Below are 16,657 nucleotides of genomic sequence, written 5' to 3' on the forward strand. Positions count from 1 at the left end.
ACTAGGAAGCTGGGCTGCCAGGGCTCGAAACCCAGCTCTCCTGATCCTGACTGTACAACCTTGGGTGTGCTACTTACCCAGGTGCCTGAGTTTCCTTGCCCCTCACTGTGTGTAGTAACAGGACCTGCCTTGTAGGAACGTTGTGAAGATTAAATCAGTTAATAATATATGAAGCGCTTAGAAACAGTTCAATAAGGTTAACTTTTTTTTTTTAACATCTTTATTGGAGTATAATAGCTTTACAACGGTGTGTTGGTTTCTGCTGTATAACAAAGTGAATCAGCTATACATATACATATGTTCCCATATCTCTTCCCTCTTGCATCTCCCTCCCTCCCACCCTCCCTACCCCACCCCTCTAGGTGGTCACAAAGCTCCGAGCTGATCTCCCTGTGCTATGAGGCTACTTCCTACTAGCCATCTATTTTACGTTTGGTAGTGTATATATGTCCATGCCACTCTCTCACTTCGTCCCAGCTTACCCTTCCCCCTCCCCGTATCAATAAGGTTAATTTTGTTGTTATTTTTATTATTCTTTCCCATAAATCTTTTCTCCTCCTAGGCCTCCTGCTTTTGCCTCCTGAGCCTCCATGCAGGCCCAAGAGGCAGTCCTCTTTGATATCTGGTTGCAGAGGTCTCAGGAAGGTCTCTTGGACCCGGAGAGGGGTGGGAGTGGCCAGGCCACATTTGCCATACCATGGAAGCAGCAGGGGACAGGGAACAGTGGGCCCGTGGAGCCAGACACCGGGGGCGTGTCCCATGTACATCACTTACCAGCCGGGCGTTCTTGGCAAGCCGTTGACCCTCGCTGAGCCAGCCAGGGGGACAGGCACACACTTGCCGGGGTTGCCATGAGAATTTGGATGAGACCGTGTGTGCAGTGGCCTGGTGGGCTCACTGTAGGCGCTTCGTAAATACTCCGTAGGAGCCCCTTGTTGAAAGGACGTCCGTGTTATGTCCCATCCAGTCTGTAGACGTTGGCTGGGGTTGGTTTGTCAAGTGACCTCCAGAGTGGGTCGCGTTGTGAGGAGGGGGGGCACAGGGACACAGCCCAGGAGGCATCAGAGAGCCATTTCCACAATCTAACCATTTGGAAGCTAGGCCTTGGCATGTTGCCATGGTAACTTCGATAAAACCATTTGGTGGGCTCACCAGCAGTTGGCTTCGTGGTCTCTGTGGTCAGTCTCTCTGCACATCCTTAGGTGTCTCTCTGTTGCCCCAGGGCTGTCCCACTGTCTGTGGTCCCCTGGGACTGCAGTTCAGGCCACAACTGATCCAGATTCCCTGGAGGGATGTCACCAGCAGAAGAGCCTTGAGAGATCTCGTCCAAGCCCTGAATTTAACAACCAAGGCCAAGAAGGCTCAGACAGATGGAGTGATTATCCCAAGGTCACACAGCGACAAGGCAAACTGAGAACCAGAAGCCCACTGGATGTCATGCGTGTGCCCCTCGTATCTCCCTATGCGCTTCCTCGGTTTGGCTGCTATGCCAGGAGGGGTGACTGGGCCTGTTTGGGCCCAGCCTTGGGTGTTCTCTCGCTCCTGGTCTCTGCACAGTGTCCCATCTAAAAGGTCCGGCTGTTCCATCCCAACTCAGCAGCTCTGGGGCAGAGCCGCAGAATGGATCCCAGTCCGCCCGTCAGCATCTCTCCAGCTCCTTCACTCTGCCTGTCCCCTCTCCTCTGCACGTGATGCCGCCAGATGCCAAGCGCGCCCAGCCGGGAATCGCCCTCCCCCCATCCCTGTGCACACGCAGCAGGTGCTTGGGGCTGGTGGTTGCCGTCAGGTAGCTGCTGAGACCTACAGTCTGCATTGCCTGTGTGGTGGGAAGGACTGGAGAAGCTCACAGGTACAGGCAGAGGTGGTACCTTATGAAAACATGCTCCCGGGTCAGGAGGCTGGATTCCTCAGCTCCGCCTGCAGCTGTAGGAGCCGGGGTCTGCGTGGATCCTGGCCTTTGCAGAGGAATAGCCAGAACCAGAGTAAGGCCTGATGTGATTGCTGAGGAAGGGAAGGTTCCTTTAGGGCCCCTGCCTTCAGCTCCCTCGTTCAGCTGTCTTCATCTGCTGCCACCCAGGGAGCCAGGAGAGGGTCCTGCTCTGTCGGAAGCCCACCGAAGCTTCTGGAGGGCTCACGGGAACTTCTTCATCTGAAGTGGCCGCGTCCTGTCAGGGAGAGCCTGGCCACATCAGTGCTGTGTTTGATCTGTCTTATAAAAAACTGCATATCAACCAGAGAAGACATTTTTCCTCCCCGGGTCATTCTATTTTCTATCTTATCCCTCAGATTTTATAGTCCTGAATGTTTTTAAAAATATTCTGTCTTTAATTAATTTTTAAAAATTAGGAGGAGTGAGGAAGAAATGCACTTATGTTAGCTTATTTCTCATTGTTACTAACTGGCTTCATAGTTTAAGGTCTTAAGGCACAAATCCATATATAGGCATCAGGTATTATGGCAAAATGCTTGTGTGGTTAGACAGAGGCAGAATACTTGCGTTTTTTCCTGCATTGAGTGCTCTTGGAGAGGGAGCTGGTAACATGGAAAGAGCTGGCAACCTGAGGGTTGACTGGTGTCCCAAAAAAGTCCACCCCTCCCCCCACCGCCACCCCCTGTCACCTCCACTCAGGCACTACTTGGCATATGTGATTGTCTGGTTTTACATAGGATTTGAGACCCAGTTCAGATGCCACTTCCTCCATGCAGGCTTCCCTGCTTTGAAATGAAGCTTCTCTGCACAATCTCATCCTTCTGTCTCCTGATGTGCTTTTCTGTGTCTTTTCCCAGTGGTATTGTCAACTCCTTGAGGACACCCTGTGTCTAATTCTATCTTTGCAGCCCCCTGCCCCCTGAGGGCACCCTCAGCCCCTCCAGGGTCCAGCGGGGCTTCCCACAGTGCACACTCAGTACACATGGGTTGAAATGAGACCCAACCTTCAGTACCTCTTACGGAATATCGCTTTCTGCTGAGCATCATTGTGATTTGTGCACAGGTTTTATTTTCCTGCTAAGTTGGGGGTGACGAACTTTTTCCAGAAGAGCTCGTTAGAAAATGTGGGCTTTGCAGACCTTAAAGGTCTCTGCACAACTACTCAGATCTGTTGACAGCACACAGGCAACCACAGACAGTATGTAACTGAACGGGAGTTCCTGGTTTCCAGTACAACGTTACTTATAACACTTGGCCCTGATTTGCTGACCCCCAAACTAGGTTATCAGCTTCTGAAGAGGCAAGTCTGTGTCTGATCTGCCTGGTGTGCAGCAAAGAGCCACGCAACAACCCAGCGCTTCAGAAATGCTCATTTAGGGATTATTAAATTTATTTATTTATTTACTTACTTATTTTTGGCTGAGTTGGGTCTTTGTTGCAGTGCGCGGGCTTCTCATTGCCGTGGCTTCTCTTGTTGCGGGTCATGGGCTCTAGAGCACAGGCTCAACAGTTGTGGCGCACGGGTTTAGTTGCTCCGCAGCATGTGGGATCTTCCCAGACCAGAGATCAAACCCGTGTCCCCTGCATTGGCAGGTGGATTCTTAACCACTGTGCCACCAGGGAAATCCCAGGGATTATTAAATGAAACAAAAGGCAGAAACTTGATTTGCACGTATGCATTCATCATCACGCAGCAATTCTGACCCAGGTACACTCCCAACAGAAGTGCCTGCTCACGGCCACCAGAGGTCATGTACCAGGTGTCATAGCAGAGCCATTTGTAATGGCTCCAAACTGGAAACTACCCCTATGCCAATCAACAGAACAGATAAATTGCAGTATATTTGCACAATGGAATATAACGTAGCAATGAAAATAAATGCGTTATGTGTAAAAATACGGCTGAGGCTCACAAACGTGTTGTCAAATTGAGACAGAGAAGATAGACACGAAGGATTACACCCTGTATGATTCTGTTCATATAAAGTTTAAGGACAAGGAAAGTAAACCTGTGCCATTAGAAGTCAGGAGAGAGGTTACCTTTGGTGCAGGGGTGACCAGGAGAGAGTCAGAGGGGGCTTCCTGGGGCACTGGTTACGTTCTACTCCTTGATCAGGGAGCTGGTTACACAGGTGTGTCTGGTTTGTGAAAATTCATCAAGCTGTGCACTTATGATTTGACTACTTTTCTGTGAATGTTATAGTTGAATAAAGCCTTTGATTTATTCAACTATAAAAGAAAAAAAAGAGGGAGAGAAAAAATAAAATAAATAAAAGCACCTATTGCAAATAAAAAAGAAAAAGAAAAAAAAACCGTTTGTTCAAACAGTATTTGACCAGAGACTACCATCCACCGTTCCCATTCTGGCTGATGCCACCCTCTGAGCACAGGTGTAGGCTCTTTGCCCTGTGAATGGGAATATGGGAGCCTGGTCCCTTCTTTCTACTCTCTCTCACGGGTACAAAAGCAGAACCCCGGGTCGTGGGACTTCCCTAGTGGTCCAGTGGTTAAGACTCTGAGCTCCCAATGCAGGGGGCCTGGGTTCAATCCCTGGTCGGGGAACTAGATCCCGCATACTGGAACTAAAAGATCCCGCACGCAGCAACGAAGATCCCGCATGCTGCAGCTAAGACCCGGCACAGCCAAATAAATAAATAAATGTTAAAAAAAAAAAAAAGAACCCTGGGTCATGTGGGACCCAGGGGAGCCAGTGTCCCTCCTTCCCTGCATTCTCTCCCCCAGCGGGCATGTGACGGCATCCCCGGGCTTCTTGTCTCCTTTGTAGAACATCGTGGCCGTGGGAGCCGGGTTCTGCGACGGCCTCCGCTGTGGCGACAACACCAAAGCCGCTGTCATCCGCCTGGGGCTCATGGAAATGATCGCCTTTGCCAGGATCTTCTGCAAGGGCCAGGTGTCCACGGCCACCTTCCTGGAGAGCTGCGGCGTGGCTGATCTGATCACCACCTGCTATGGGGGCCGGAACCGCAGGGTGGCCGAGGCCTTTGCCAGGACCGGAAAGGTAGCCCCCGGTGTGGGATCCCAGTCTGGGGAGAGCCGCTGACCTGTGGGTGGAGGCTGTGTGTGCTGGGCTTGTCCTGCTCACCCCCATCTGCCTTTGCTTAAAAGTGCTTCAGTCCTACGCCCTCTGCCTTGTATGTCGTTATCTTTTCTTGGCTTGCAGCTCTCCTCCCCCACTCTGCTCTTAAAATAAATGATGCTCTAGATTTTACAGGAGATTGTTTTCATCCTTTGTTTTTAAGACCATCGAAGAATTGGAGAAGGAGATGCTGAATGGGCAGAAGCTGCAAGGACCTCAGACTTCGGCCGAGGTGTACCGCATACTCAAACAGAAGGGGCTGCTCGACAAGTAAGTGTCCCATTGTCCATGAGGCCAGGGGAGCGGCCATCATCCCCCCGCCTTGCTCACTCACGACCCCCAGCTTGGTCAGCACATGAGCACAGGCACTTGATGAGTGTGTGCAGAAAGTTACTGGGTTAGTTCCGTCCTTTGTGTGATGTGAGGGTCTATGGCAGGAAACATCTGCCTACCCTGAAAATGAGCATTTACACAAAACATGAAACGAGGGAGGAAGGCTCAGCGCTGTAGGGCATAGTACAAAATAGGAAGTTTGAGATTCTGGCTTGTCCTGCAGGGTGTTTGGTAAGAGCTACATGACATACATTTTAAATTTTAAAAAAAGATTACTTTGTCCTTTTAATAAAAAGATACAGCCTTGTTAATGAAATGTCAAACAATTCAGAAAAGAAGGAAGGACAAGTTCCCCCCAGGACTCCAGCACTAGAGATGCCCTGTTTAAGGTGTGATGAGCAGCCTTGTAGTCTCCCCACCCATCCTCTGCTGCCTGTCCAGGCGGGTCACGTGTTAGAGGTGGCTTGGCTCAGCTTGCCGTGCTGCGGGATGGAGGGAGGAAGCCCGGTAGTCCCGCAGAAGCTGCCCAGCGTCTGAGGCTGCCCCAGCCCTTCCTCTTGTCGATTTGCTAAGCCTGTCTTTGTAATCACGATGCTACCACACCACCCAGTAAATGCTTGTGTGGCACATCCTGGGCGTCCTTAACGCTCCCGTAATAGTCTGGAGAGGTGGGTGCCTGGGAGAGTGGGGAGCTGGTCCCCAGCGTGCACTTCTCTGCACCGGGAGGTGGGTCACGGGTCTGCCATCAGCTCCCTTACCCTCTACAGGTCAGTCTAGATGCTGCTGGTCCCAAGCACCTGCATGTTAACCCCGCCGCCTGCATCCAGCTCTCCCCCTTGTTCAGCCGTCCAGTTCCCTATTGGAAGTTAGAAATGCGGGGCAACAGAGCATTTGTCTTCCTTCCTTAATTTGCATTTGATTTTTTTGAAACGGCTTTCAATGCCAGCCGGGCAGAGGGGGGAGTCATAAACAAGCGTCGGAGGAGGAGAACTACCTTTTAATCATGATTAAAAGGAAAATACCCATGACATGCATGGTTTTCCTTACCTATTTAACAGCAGACACTGATGGATTTGTGTGTGATTGGGGCTACTTTAATGACCGTTAAGTCTTTATCAGGAATTTTTGTTTTAAGTCTTAAAAAAAATACCTGGGTGTTTGATGATGGTGAGTCTCTCCCAATCACAGTTTTAAAGTGGCATCTGTGTGCAACCAAGGTAGAGTCCTAGGATCCCACAGTAGTATACAGATAGGATAGGGTCCTGTCCTTTGATAGGATTCTATGAGTTGACACACTGGCCAGTGTGAGTCTGTGTGTGTTGTCTAACTACTGGAGGATACAGGCTGGAACAGGTGTTCTGGGATCAGTACCTGCCTGTTTTAAAGCAAGTATAACCAAGCAGGAGAAACCTGCCTCTCCACAGTCATGTCCCATTTTCTTCTGATTAGAAATCGACCCAGCCATCCCTGTGCTTAGTGAGGTCGCTGCTGGATTGAGGGGCACCTGCCCTTCTCCCAGGCCTAGTGCCGAGTCCCATGGGTCCATCCCCCACTGCGCCTGCCCCCAGTGGCACAAGTAGAGCCAAGTCGTGCTATTCTCCCTTTGCACCACCGCTTACCTGGATTTCTTTCTTTTCCATTCCAGCCATCACCATGCTGGTCTTCCTCCATTTCCTTCTCCCTTGCCTGCTATAGAAAGAGCGCTGAGCAGAAGGACAGTGGCCGTGTGTCTCATTAGCTGTGTGGTCTTGGGCAGGTCATGTTTTTAGCTGCTCTGTGCTGTTTATCCACAAAGTCAAAGGGGTAGACCAGATGACTGCTGTGGTCACCTCTAACTCAGAGGCCTCCTGCTCTTAGAGAAGGAGGTCCACAGGCCTTAGGTTGGCATCTCAGTTGAGTACCAACTTTGTTTCTAACAGCGTGTCCTGTGACCCCTGCTTTAGTGGAAGCGGACCTCCCTTGGCCCCAACCGCCTCCTTCTCAGACTCCTGTGTGCATCTGTCCTGCGGTTTGGCCTGCCTGGACACCCCCTTATGAGCATCTCAGCCATCATCGCCCAGAAGGCAAGCCAGGTCTGTCCTCAGAGAACCTCTTTCGTATCCTCCAGATACAAATCATTTTCCCTGCTTTGAACTTACTGTTTAGAGCAACAGTCGGCAAACTTTCTCTGCAAAGAATCACATAACAAAGATTTCATCTTTGTAGACCACATACAGGACTCTGCCCTACAGTCTTTGTTTCTGTTCATAGTTCTTTAAAAAGGTAAAAATGATTCTTAGCCTACAGGCGGCACAAAAACAAGTCACAGGCCAGACTTGCTTCTCAGGCCATGGTTTGCCAACCCCTGGTTTAGACACTATTGCTGCTAATGTGCTATGGACTTAAAAAAAACAATTAAAGTCATACAAAAGAAAAAAAAATTAAAGTCATACAAAAAAGGCACACAGGGGCTTCCCTGGTGGCGCAGCAGTTGGGAGTCCGCCTGCCAATGCAGGGGACACGGGTGCGTGCCCCGGTCCGGGAAGATCCCACATGCTGCGGAGCGGCTGGGCCCGTGAGCCATGGCCGCTGAGCCTGCGCGTCCGGAGCCTGTGCTCCGCAGTGGGAGAGGCCACAACAGTGAGAGGCCCGTGTACAGAAAAAAAAAAAAAAAAAGAAAAGAAAAAGGCACACAGGTTAAAGTGGGTCCTGATCCCTACGCCAGATGGAGGTGGATTTCTCAGGGTTCATTGAACTTTCCACATGGCCCTTTTGTTTGTGTGATGGGTAACGAACTCCACAGTCTGCTTTGTCCCTTTTCATCACTTCAGATTTTTTTTTCTTTTTCTTTTTCTTTTTTTGGCCGTGCCATGCAGCATGTGGGATGTTAGTTCTCCAACCTGGGATCGAACCTGTGCCCTCTACATTGTGTGGAGTCTTAACCACTGGACCGCCAGGGAAGTCCCCTAGGATATATATATATTTTTTTATATATATTTTATATATATAAATATATATATAAAAAAGGGGGGAGGAGAGAAGGGGGGAAAGAGGGGAGAAGGGGAGGGAGGAGGGGGAGGAGGCAGTATGGGGAGAGCTGGCGCCCTGTGGAGCTGTCACTCATAAAGCAGAACTGGCAGGCTCAGCCTCATTTCCTTACTCCTCATGACCAAAGCATGAAGCTGACAGTAAACAATGTGGGCTAAATCAGGCCTCCTCTCCTCTTGAGTCTTTTTTTTTTTTTTTTTTTTGCGGTACGCGGGCCTGTCACTGTTGTGACCTCTCCCGTTGTGGAGCACAGGCTCCAGACGCACAGGCTCAGCAGCCATGGCTCACGGGCCCAGCCGCTCCACGGCATGTGGGATCTTCCCGCACCAGGGCACGAACCCGTGTCCCCCGCATCGGCAGGCGGGCTCTCAACCACTGCGCCACCAGGGAAGCCCCCCTAGGATATATTTTGAAAATCATTCCACATCTGCACCTAGAGGTCTCATTTAATGGCTGCAGAACATTCCATGGTGTGGGAGAACCTCAGTTTATTTATTAACCAACCTTCTCTTGATAGACATTAAGACATTAATAGACATTGTTGGGGTTTTTCTGCTGTTGTGAAATTTGCTTTACTTAACGTCCTTGTGCCTGTGTCTTTATGACCATGTGTGAGTATCAGGTGTTTGTATTAGTCTGCTTGAGCTGCCACAGCAAAATGCCACAGACAGAGTGGCTCACACAACAGAAATTTGTTTCTCACAGTTATAGAGGACAGAAATCGAAGGTGTCAGCAGGGTTGACCTCTCTGAAGCCTCTTCTTCCCACGTCTTCTCGTGGTCCCCCCTCTGTGTACGTCTGAGTCCTAGTCTCCTTTTCTTATGAGGACTGCAGCCGTATTGGTTTAGGGCCCATGTTTTTTTTTTTTGGCCACACCACCCGGCGTGTGGTATCTTAGTTCCCTGACCAGGGATCGAACCCGAGCCTCCTGCATTGGAAGGCAGAGTCTTAATCTCTGGACTGCTGGGAAAGTCCCATGGTCCATCTTAATGGACCCTTTTCACTTAATTATCTCCTTCAGTGCCCTGTCTCCAAATATAGTTCATTCTGAGGGGCTGGGGCATTGGGTGAGTTTGGGGGAGGGGTACAATCAGCCCATAACAGTGTTGTAAGCTCCTTGAGGCCTGGGGCCTCATTTATAATACTGCACATCCCTGCTCATGATTGAGGCCTGACACATCTAAGCCCTCAGTATCCATTAGTAGGATAGCTGATTTATTTGGTTTACACCCATTTTTTAATAAAATATTATCTTTTGTCTTCCTTTCACTTTTTGAAAAAAAATATTTATTTTTTGGGAAGTATTGTTGCTGTGCAATATTATATGCTACAGGTGTACAATATAGTGAATCACACTTTTTAAAGGTTATACTCCATTTAGTTATTATAAAATATTGGCTATATTCCTCATGTTACAAAATATATGCATGTAGCTTATTTTATACATAATAGTTTGTACCTCCTGTTCTCCCACTCCTGTATTGCCCCTCCCCCCTTCCCTCTCCTCGTGCTCGCTGGTAACCACTAGTTTGTTCTCTATATCTGTGGGTCTGCTTCTTTCTTTGTTATGTTCACTTGTTTGTTGTATTTTTTAGATTCCACATATAAGTGATATAGTACAGTATTTGTCTTTCTCTGACTTATTTCACTTAGCGTAATACCCTCCAAGTCCATTTGCTGCAAATGGCCAAATTTCGTTCTTTCTTATGGTTGAGTAATATTCCATTGTATATATCTACCACATCTTCTTTATCCATTCATCTGTTGATGACCATTTAGGTTGCTTCCATATCTTGGCAATTGTAAATAATGCTGCTATGAATATTGGGGTGCATGTATCTTTTCAAATTAGTGCTTTCGTTTTTTTCAGATACGTGCCCAGTAGTGGGATTGCTGGGTCGTATGGTAGTTCTATTTTTAGTGTTTTGAGAAACCTCCATACTGTTTTCCACAGTGGCTCTACCAATTTACATTCCCACCAATAGGACTGTAAATTTTTTCCACATCCTGGCCAACATTTGTTATTTGTGTTCCTTTTGATGATAGCCATTCTGACAGGTGTGAAGTGATATCTCATGGTGGTTTTGATTTGCATTTCCCTGATAATTGAGCATCTTTTCATGTGCCTGTTGGCCATCTGCAACTCCTGTTTGGAAAAATGTATATTCACTTCTTCTGCTCATTTTTTAATCGGGTTGTTTGTTTTCTTGTTGTTGAGTTGTATGAGCTGTTTATACATGTTGGATATTAACCCCTTATTGGTCATACCATTTGCAAATATCTTCTCCCATCCACTAGGTTGTCTTTTCATTCTGTTTATGGTTTCCTTGTCCTCCTTTCACTTCTAACCTTCTTTAGAGAGTTCCCCAAACTGATCTAATTGGCTTCGTAGCATTTTAAAATTTAGAAAATAGCATTGAGACGGGCATTATAACCTAGTGGTTGAGTGTTGGCTACAAAGTCAGAAACTGTGCCTCAGTTTCCTCATCTATAGAGTGGAGATAATATTATCTACCTCATAGGGCAGTTGTGAGGGTTAAATAAATAACTTATTGATAGAAATCCCCCCTCTCCTTACCTCTGTATCACTTGTTAACATCTCATCTACAGAACACATTTTGGAAATGGCTGGTCATGAAAATTGCTCTTGGCTTCAAGAGCAACGCCCAGTTAAAATGCCTTGAACAGTAGGGTTATTTTTCCCACGTAACAAAGAATCTGGAGGTGGACATTATTAGTGTTGGCTCAGTGCCTCTGGATTAGAAGCTTAATGATCTTGTTAACCTTCCCTCAAAGCTTCAAGATGGCTCCAGCAGCTCCAAGCATCACATACACAACTGCACTCAGGGGCAGGGAGCAAGGGCAGTCTGGGTAGCAGATTTTTCCTCCAGTGCCTCTCGAGGAGAGAAAGATCTTCCCCAGAAACTCTCCCAGATGTATATGTGTCTTGCTGGCTAGAAATTACTGGGCCAATTCTAGGTGAAAGAAAGGCTACGAAAGTGAGCCTTAGGCTATTTCCAATCTCGATAAGGAGAGAAAGGGGTTGGGAATGGTTTCAGGTGGCCACTTAACCACCTGCCACCCTGCTTGAGGGACATACAAGTTGTTCTCATCTTAGGAAGAGGAAAACGCAGCCATGGAAGGGGTTGAAATCTCCAGGCTCTAACTCCCATTCACAAGAATTCATTCAACAAATACTCACTGAGCACCTGCCCCTTGCCTGCACTGGGCCAGGCTGTGCTGATGCGGAGGTGAACAAACTAGGCTTGGGCCCTGTCCTCTCGAACAGTCTGGGACCCAGTGGCCACCCTGTGGCTGCATTTATAAGCTGTTTATTTATTGCACATCCACCATATGTCAAGTGTCGTACTGTCCACCTTACACATAAGTCAGTTACTACAATAATCTTGAGTGTCCAGCCCCATTTTGCAGATGAGCAACAGGGTCAGAGGGTTTGTGAAACTTGCCCAAAGTTAATAAGCTGTGGAGTCAGATTTGATTCTCTACCTGACTCCAAAAAACCCCCAGAACATTCTGAACCTTAAAAAACCCACAGTGGGGCTTCCCTGGTTGTGCAGTGGTTGAGAGTCCGCCTGCCGACGCAGGGGACATGGGTTCGTGCCCCAGTCCGGGAATATCCCACATGCCGCAGAGCGGCTGGGCCCGTGAGCCATGGCCGCTGAGCCTGCGCGTCCGGAGCCTGTGCTCCGCAACGGGAGAGGCCACAGCAGTGAGAGGCCCGCGTACCGCAAAAAAAAAAAAAAAAAACCCCCACAGTGACAGACTGTCATAAAGACATATGACTAATCAGCACTGTTTGCTGTTCTTAAATTACATTGTCATTATAGGATGCTTAACTAGATAATTTTCAGAATGGCTTTTAAGATTCCTGTGATTCTTTCAAGCTCACTTCAGGCTGTGTGTGTATGTGTGTGTGTTTAAAAGCCTGATTGAAATTATAAAGTTATTTCCTTAGTGATTTTTGCCATTAAAAAATAATAATAACTTGCTGAGCCAGCAGTACCCTGGCATAATGTTATCTTTTCTTACAGTGGATTATTAGCTCACTCCTTCGTGCCCTCATCCATTTCAAACTTTCATTTATACCTGTGTTCACATCTTGGAAGAAAAGGCAGAATAAACCCCACTTCCAACATGAGATCAGCACTTCGCTAATTGTGGGTCCCCACGTTGATTCTTTTGAGAATGTTCCAGGCCTGCATTATTTATGGTGCTGTGTGGGCTGCCTCATCTTCATTCTTGGATGATTCTTCTTGGAGAAGCAAGAGCAGTACCTCCCTGCGATTTAAAATTTATTCTCCAACCTTTTAAAATAGTGACAAAAACTTGGATTCATTCTAGATTTGGCCAAGAGCCTGAGCCACAACTCTTGATGTCATTGACCACAGATCACCCTATAAAGACTACCCTGGGATGTGAGTGTAGACGGCGCACTCCAAACAGCGAGGCAGGGGATGGTTTAGGTTGTACCAAGTTCTTACAGCCACCGTGCAGAGGCTCTCTGCAGACCAAATAATGGAGGGATGTGAAGGAGGTCGCTTTGTTTTCCAATACGAGCATATGCTAGTCTGTAGTCCATTAGGCAGGAGAGAAAGACTAGTTGGTTCTGTGAGGTAGGCCAGATGGCTTAACTTGTCTTTTCCTGTCCCCTCGACCAGGTTTCCGTTGTTCACTGCGGTGTACCAGATCTGCTACGAAGGCAGGCCCGTTCAAGAGATGTTGTCTTGTCTCCAGAGCCATCCAGAGCATACATAAAGTGAATCTTGAAACCTGTCAGGGAAAGGCCTGCCTTTCCAATCAGTCATTTGGATTCAGATGGAAGCCGGGACTTGGCAACAAGATGTTTGCTTGACCGTAATCCCATCATGGATGTGTATGAATTTTCACAGGTTCATTTTTGAATTGCGAGATGAAGTTCATTGGCTAAGATGTTACTGGGCAACATCTAGACGCACATATATGAACGTGTGAGTGTGTGTTCCTTTTTCATTCTGTGGATATTTCTATGAACCAAAATTAAAGGCCCTTTTTAAAAATCACTGTTGAAATTTTCCCACTGTGGTAGCTTATCAGATTGGAACTATCACAGCAAAATGTTTTGGATCTAATTCCTATGTATTCCAGTGAAGGAATTTTTTTTTTCATTCTCTTGAGGTTAAAATTTAACCAACATTAGCATGGTAAAGTGGATGAGTGAGTGAGTTCAAAGATCAACATACTGAAACTTAAACTCTATCTCAAAGCCAACATAATTAACTACTTCGATTGTGGGTTGATCTTTTTTTTTTTAACAATTACTTACTTTTAATTAGGTAATCCACTCATCTATTTTCCTCTCACTGCAGTTTTCTGCATTTTTAGCCTCTTTTCTCTTCATTAGCTACCAGAATGTGCTTTCATAAAGGCTCAGCAGTGGCAGAAGACAGAAAACTCATCTGGGATTTTTCTGCTGTGACTGACACATTCTTCTGATTAATGACACTTGTATGATGCTTTTTGTCAGGTCGTACTTTTGTGCAAATATTTCCTTTAAGCCTCACAGATCCCCTGAAAGGGGGCTGCTGTTATTCCTCTTCTAAGGTGCAGTCACTGTGCCTTGTCGCCCAGTGAGTAGGGGCACAGCCAGAGGCTCTCAGGCTTGAGAGCTGGTTTGAACTCACGCTAATTGGTTGTAGCAAATGCCATTTGCAGCCTTTCTTGAGGCCGTCGGCGGGCTTCCTGCAGCTGAGGCTTGCGTGTGTCCTTGTCTAGAAGGATATCACTCAGTGTGGACCTCACTCCAGCAGCTTCACTTGGAGTCTCTTAGAAATGCAGGTTCCCGGGTCCCACCCCAGACCTCTGAAGTGGGGGTATTGTGTCTCTGCTTTGACATGCCTTCCATGTGTTTCAATGCTCACTACTGTTTGAGAACCACTACTGTAGAAATTTATTTTAGATTGGCATTTCTCAAATCATGTTCCATAGGAAACGAGTGTCCCGGGATCCAGTGGTGGTTCCGGTGTTCCCTGGCAAGGTCCAGTGAGTTTGGGAAAAGCTGCATCTGTACACCCCTCCTGAAGGGGTAGAATGTGTGTTAGTGGAACCTGTTTATTTAGCCCAGCAAGTCCCAGACAGATTGTGGAGATTTTTTTTTTTTTTTTTTGGCAAGGAAACTTGCCAAAGTTTCCAGGCTGAGGTGACCTTAGGACAGCTCAAGTATACCCTTCACTTTCTGCAAAAAATGAGGATGAATGACTACCTGTGGTGGTGTTCATTCTGAACCTTTACAGTTCAGGTCTGCCATGGATCTTTGACGCAGCTTTAAGGTGACACTATGAGGTACAGCCAAGTGGATGTCAACCTCGCTGAAACGCACATTGTGTGGACTAAGTGCTTTTAATTCTAGAATTAGAATGGGAATTACTGTATCTTCGTAAATGTGATTGGTTTCAGGATAACATTGCAGTTACCTTACATAGTACTTGATAAGTGTTTAAGGGAATGTTATGAATGTCTTACATATTCATGGATTTTCAGTCACTTTGAGATTTTGACCTTTTTGTTTTGTTTTGTTTTGTTTGCGGTACACGGGCCTCTCACCGCTGCGGCCTCTCCCGCCGCGGAGCACAGGCTCCGGATGTGCAGGCCCAGCGGCCATGGCTCACGGGCCCAGCCGCTCCGCGGCATGTGGGATCCTCCCAGACTGGGACACAAACCCGTGTCCCCTGCATCGACAGGCGGACCCTCAAACACTGCGCCACCAGGGAAGCCCGAGATTTTGACCTTTTTTATTTTCCAGCTTGGAACTTTTTCCCTTCTGTACCCAAAATGATTATAGAACGGGTTTTGTGGGAATTTTAAAAACTCCTCTACACAGAAGTATATGAAAGCACACAAAATGCTACAAGTTTCATTGATTTTAGGGCCACTGTTAAGTCAATCCATTTTTGCTTGTCTCATAATTAATCTTTTGAAAAGTTTATACATAAGTAACAAAGTGTTGCTTTTTAAGATACATAAAGGGCTGTAAGCTAATTGTGGTGTCTGTCAAGTAGGATCATCAGATGTGAGGAATTTGGATTTTGTCTTTTGTATATTGTCATCTGCATTCAGCTTCCTACTCTGGGTTTTGTACTTGAGTGTTTTTTCTTTATAAATGCCCTCTTACCACTCTGAGGTCTTCTGACTGTACCTCTTGAACATAATTATAATATTCTGCACATATGGAAAAAGGTAAATTTTATATAAGTTTGTGCTTTGCTAACTGTAGATATTTATTACTCTACGAGTTATCTATTTTTATAACCACCTGTGGTCCATCATTTATTTTAATTCACCTTTCTTACTAATTATGGTAATAGGGGAGGGAGACATCTAGAAGAGAAGCTTAATTTATACTGTTTCAGCCAAATCTGTGAATGTAAAAACTACACTGTTGCCTTGTATAATCCAACCTACTATAATGTGGAACAAATATCTGTCTTGAAACCCATCCTAGCAGGTGGAATTGAGCTAAACTCCTTCTGGTTTTTCATTTAACTCTTAGCTATAACATTGGCCCCATGGTATCGGCCCAGGGAGTAGTGAGGTGCCACTGTACAAAGGGATCTTCAGTTTTTCCACTAGCTCTAATCTGAGCCTTTTACCTACACATGTACTATGTTTGTTTACAGACTGTAGGTGGATATAATTTAAAAGCTTGATTTAATAAACATTTAATCCCCCAAACCTGTGCTACTGATCCTGTTTTTTAAAATCAGCTTATTTAATAGCTTTAAGAAGCTCTTTTTTTTTCCCTTCCTGAATTGTGTTGCACTGACAACAATAAAAAGGCAAATTTTAAAAGAAAGGCTTTACCTCTAATGCATTCCTCAAACACATCTGCTTCCATTTGTCTGTGTTCCTTTCTATTGCTTGCTGATCTTTTTATAAAATTGTAAATGTAGGATGGAGGCCTTCCAGTTGCAGCCATCCAGTGGACTGTGAGGGAAATCCCCAGGAGCCTGAAACAAATGGGGGCTGATGGCCAGAGCAGTAAGGCTTTGAGGTGGCTCTGTGGCTTCAGGGGAGGGTGTGGGAGTGCTCTCCATTATCACCTAGGGGTTTGGGCTGTAAAACTTACGCTAGAACCTCCAAGGGCTACACTGTTGGGAAGAAAATGGGCTAAGAAAACACATATATGGGAAGAAGCAAGAAAGTTGGACTCCGGGTAGAGAAAAAGGTCTCTGCTGAAAACCTGTGATCATGCCAGCACCACAAACAGGCTTTGG

The 16,657-nt window shown here is 46.7% G+C and overlaps 1 protein-coding gene across 3 annotated transcripts in view; it reads left to right on the plus strand.

The window, feature by feature from the left end:
- Positions 1-16,221, plus strand: part of GPD1L (glycerol-3-phosphate dehydrogenase 1 like) — a 56,886-nt gene extending 40,665 nt beyond the window's left edge. Inside the window, exons 6-9 of one of the 3 annotated variants that reach the window (XM_082663108.1) lie at positions 4,716-4,949; positions 5,191-5,297; positions 7,280-7,432; positions 13,067-16,221. In XM_082663108.1, coding sequence (XP_082519234.1) covers positions 4,716-4,949; positions 5,191-5,297; positions 7,280-7,397 — 459 coding nt within the window. In that variant the 3' untranslated portion in view covers positions 7,398-7,432; positions 13,067-16,221. The remainder of the gene's footprint in view (positions 1-4,715; positions 4,950-5,190; positions 5,298-7,279; positions 7,433-13,066) is intronic. The other 2 variants (XM_082663110.1, XM_082663109.1) reach the window with 2 other exon arrangements.
- The last annotated feature ends 436 nt before the right edge of the window (positions 16,222-16,657 follow it).

Source organism: Grampus griseus (genome assembly GCF_964374135.1).
Source record: "Grampus griseus genome assembly, chromosome: 10".
Classification (NCBI taxonomy): Eukaryota; Metazoa; Chordata; class Mammalia; order Artiodactyla; family Delphinidae; genus Grampus; species Grampus griseus.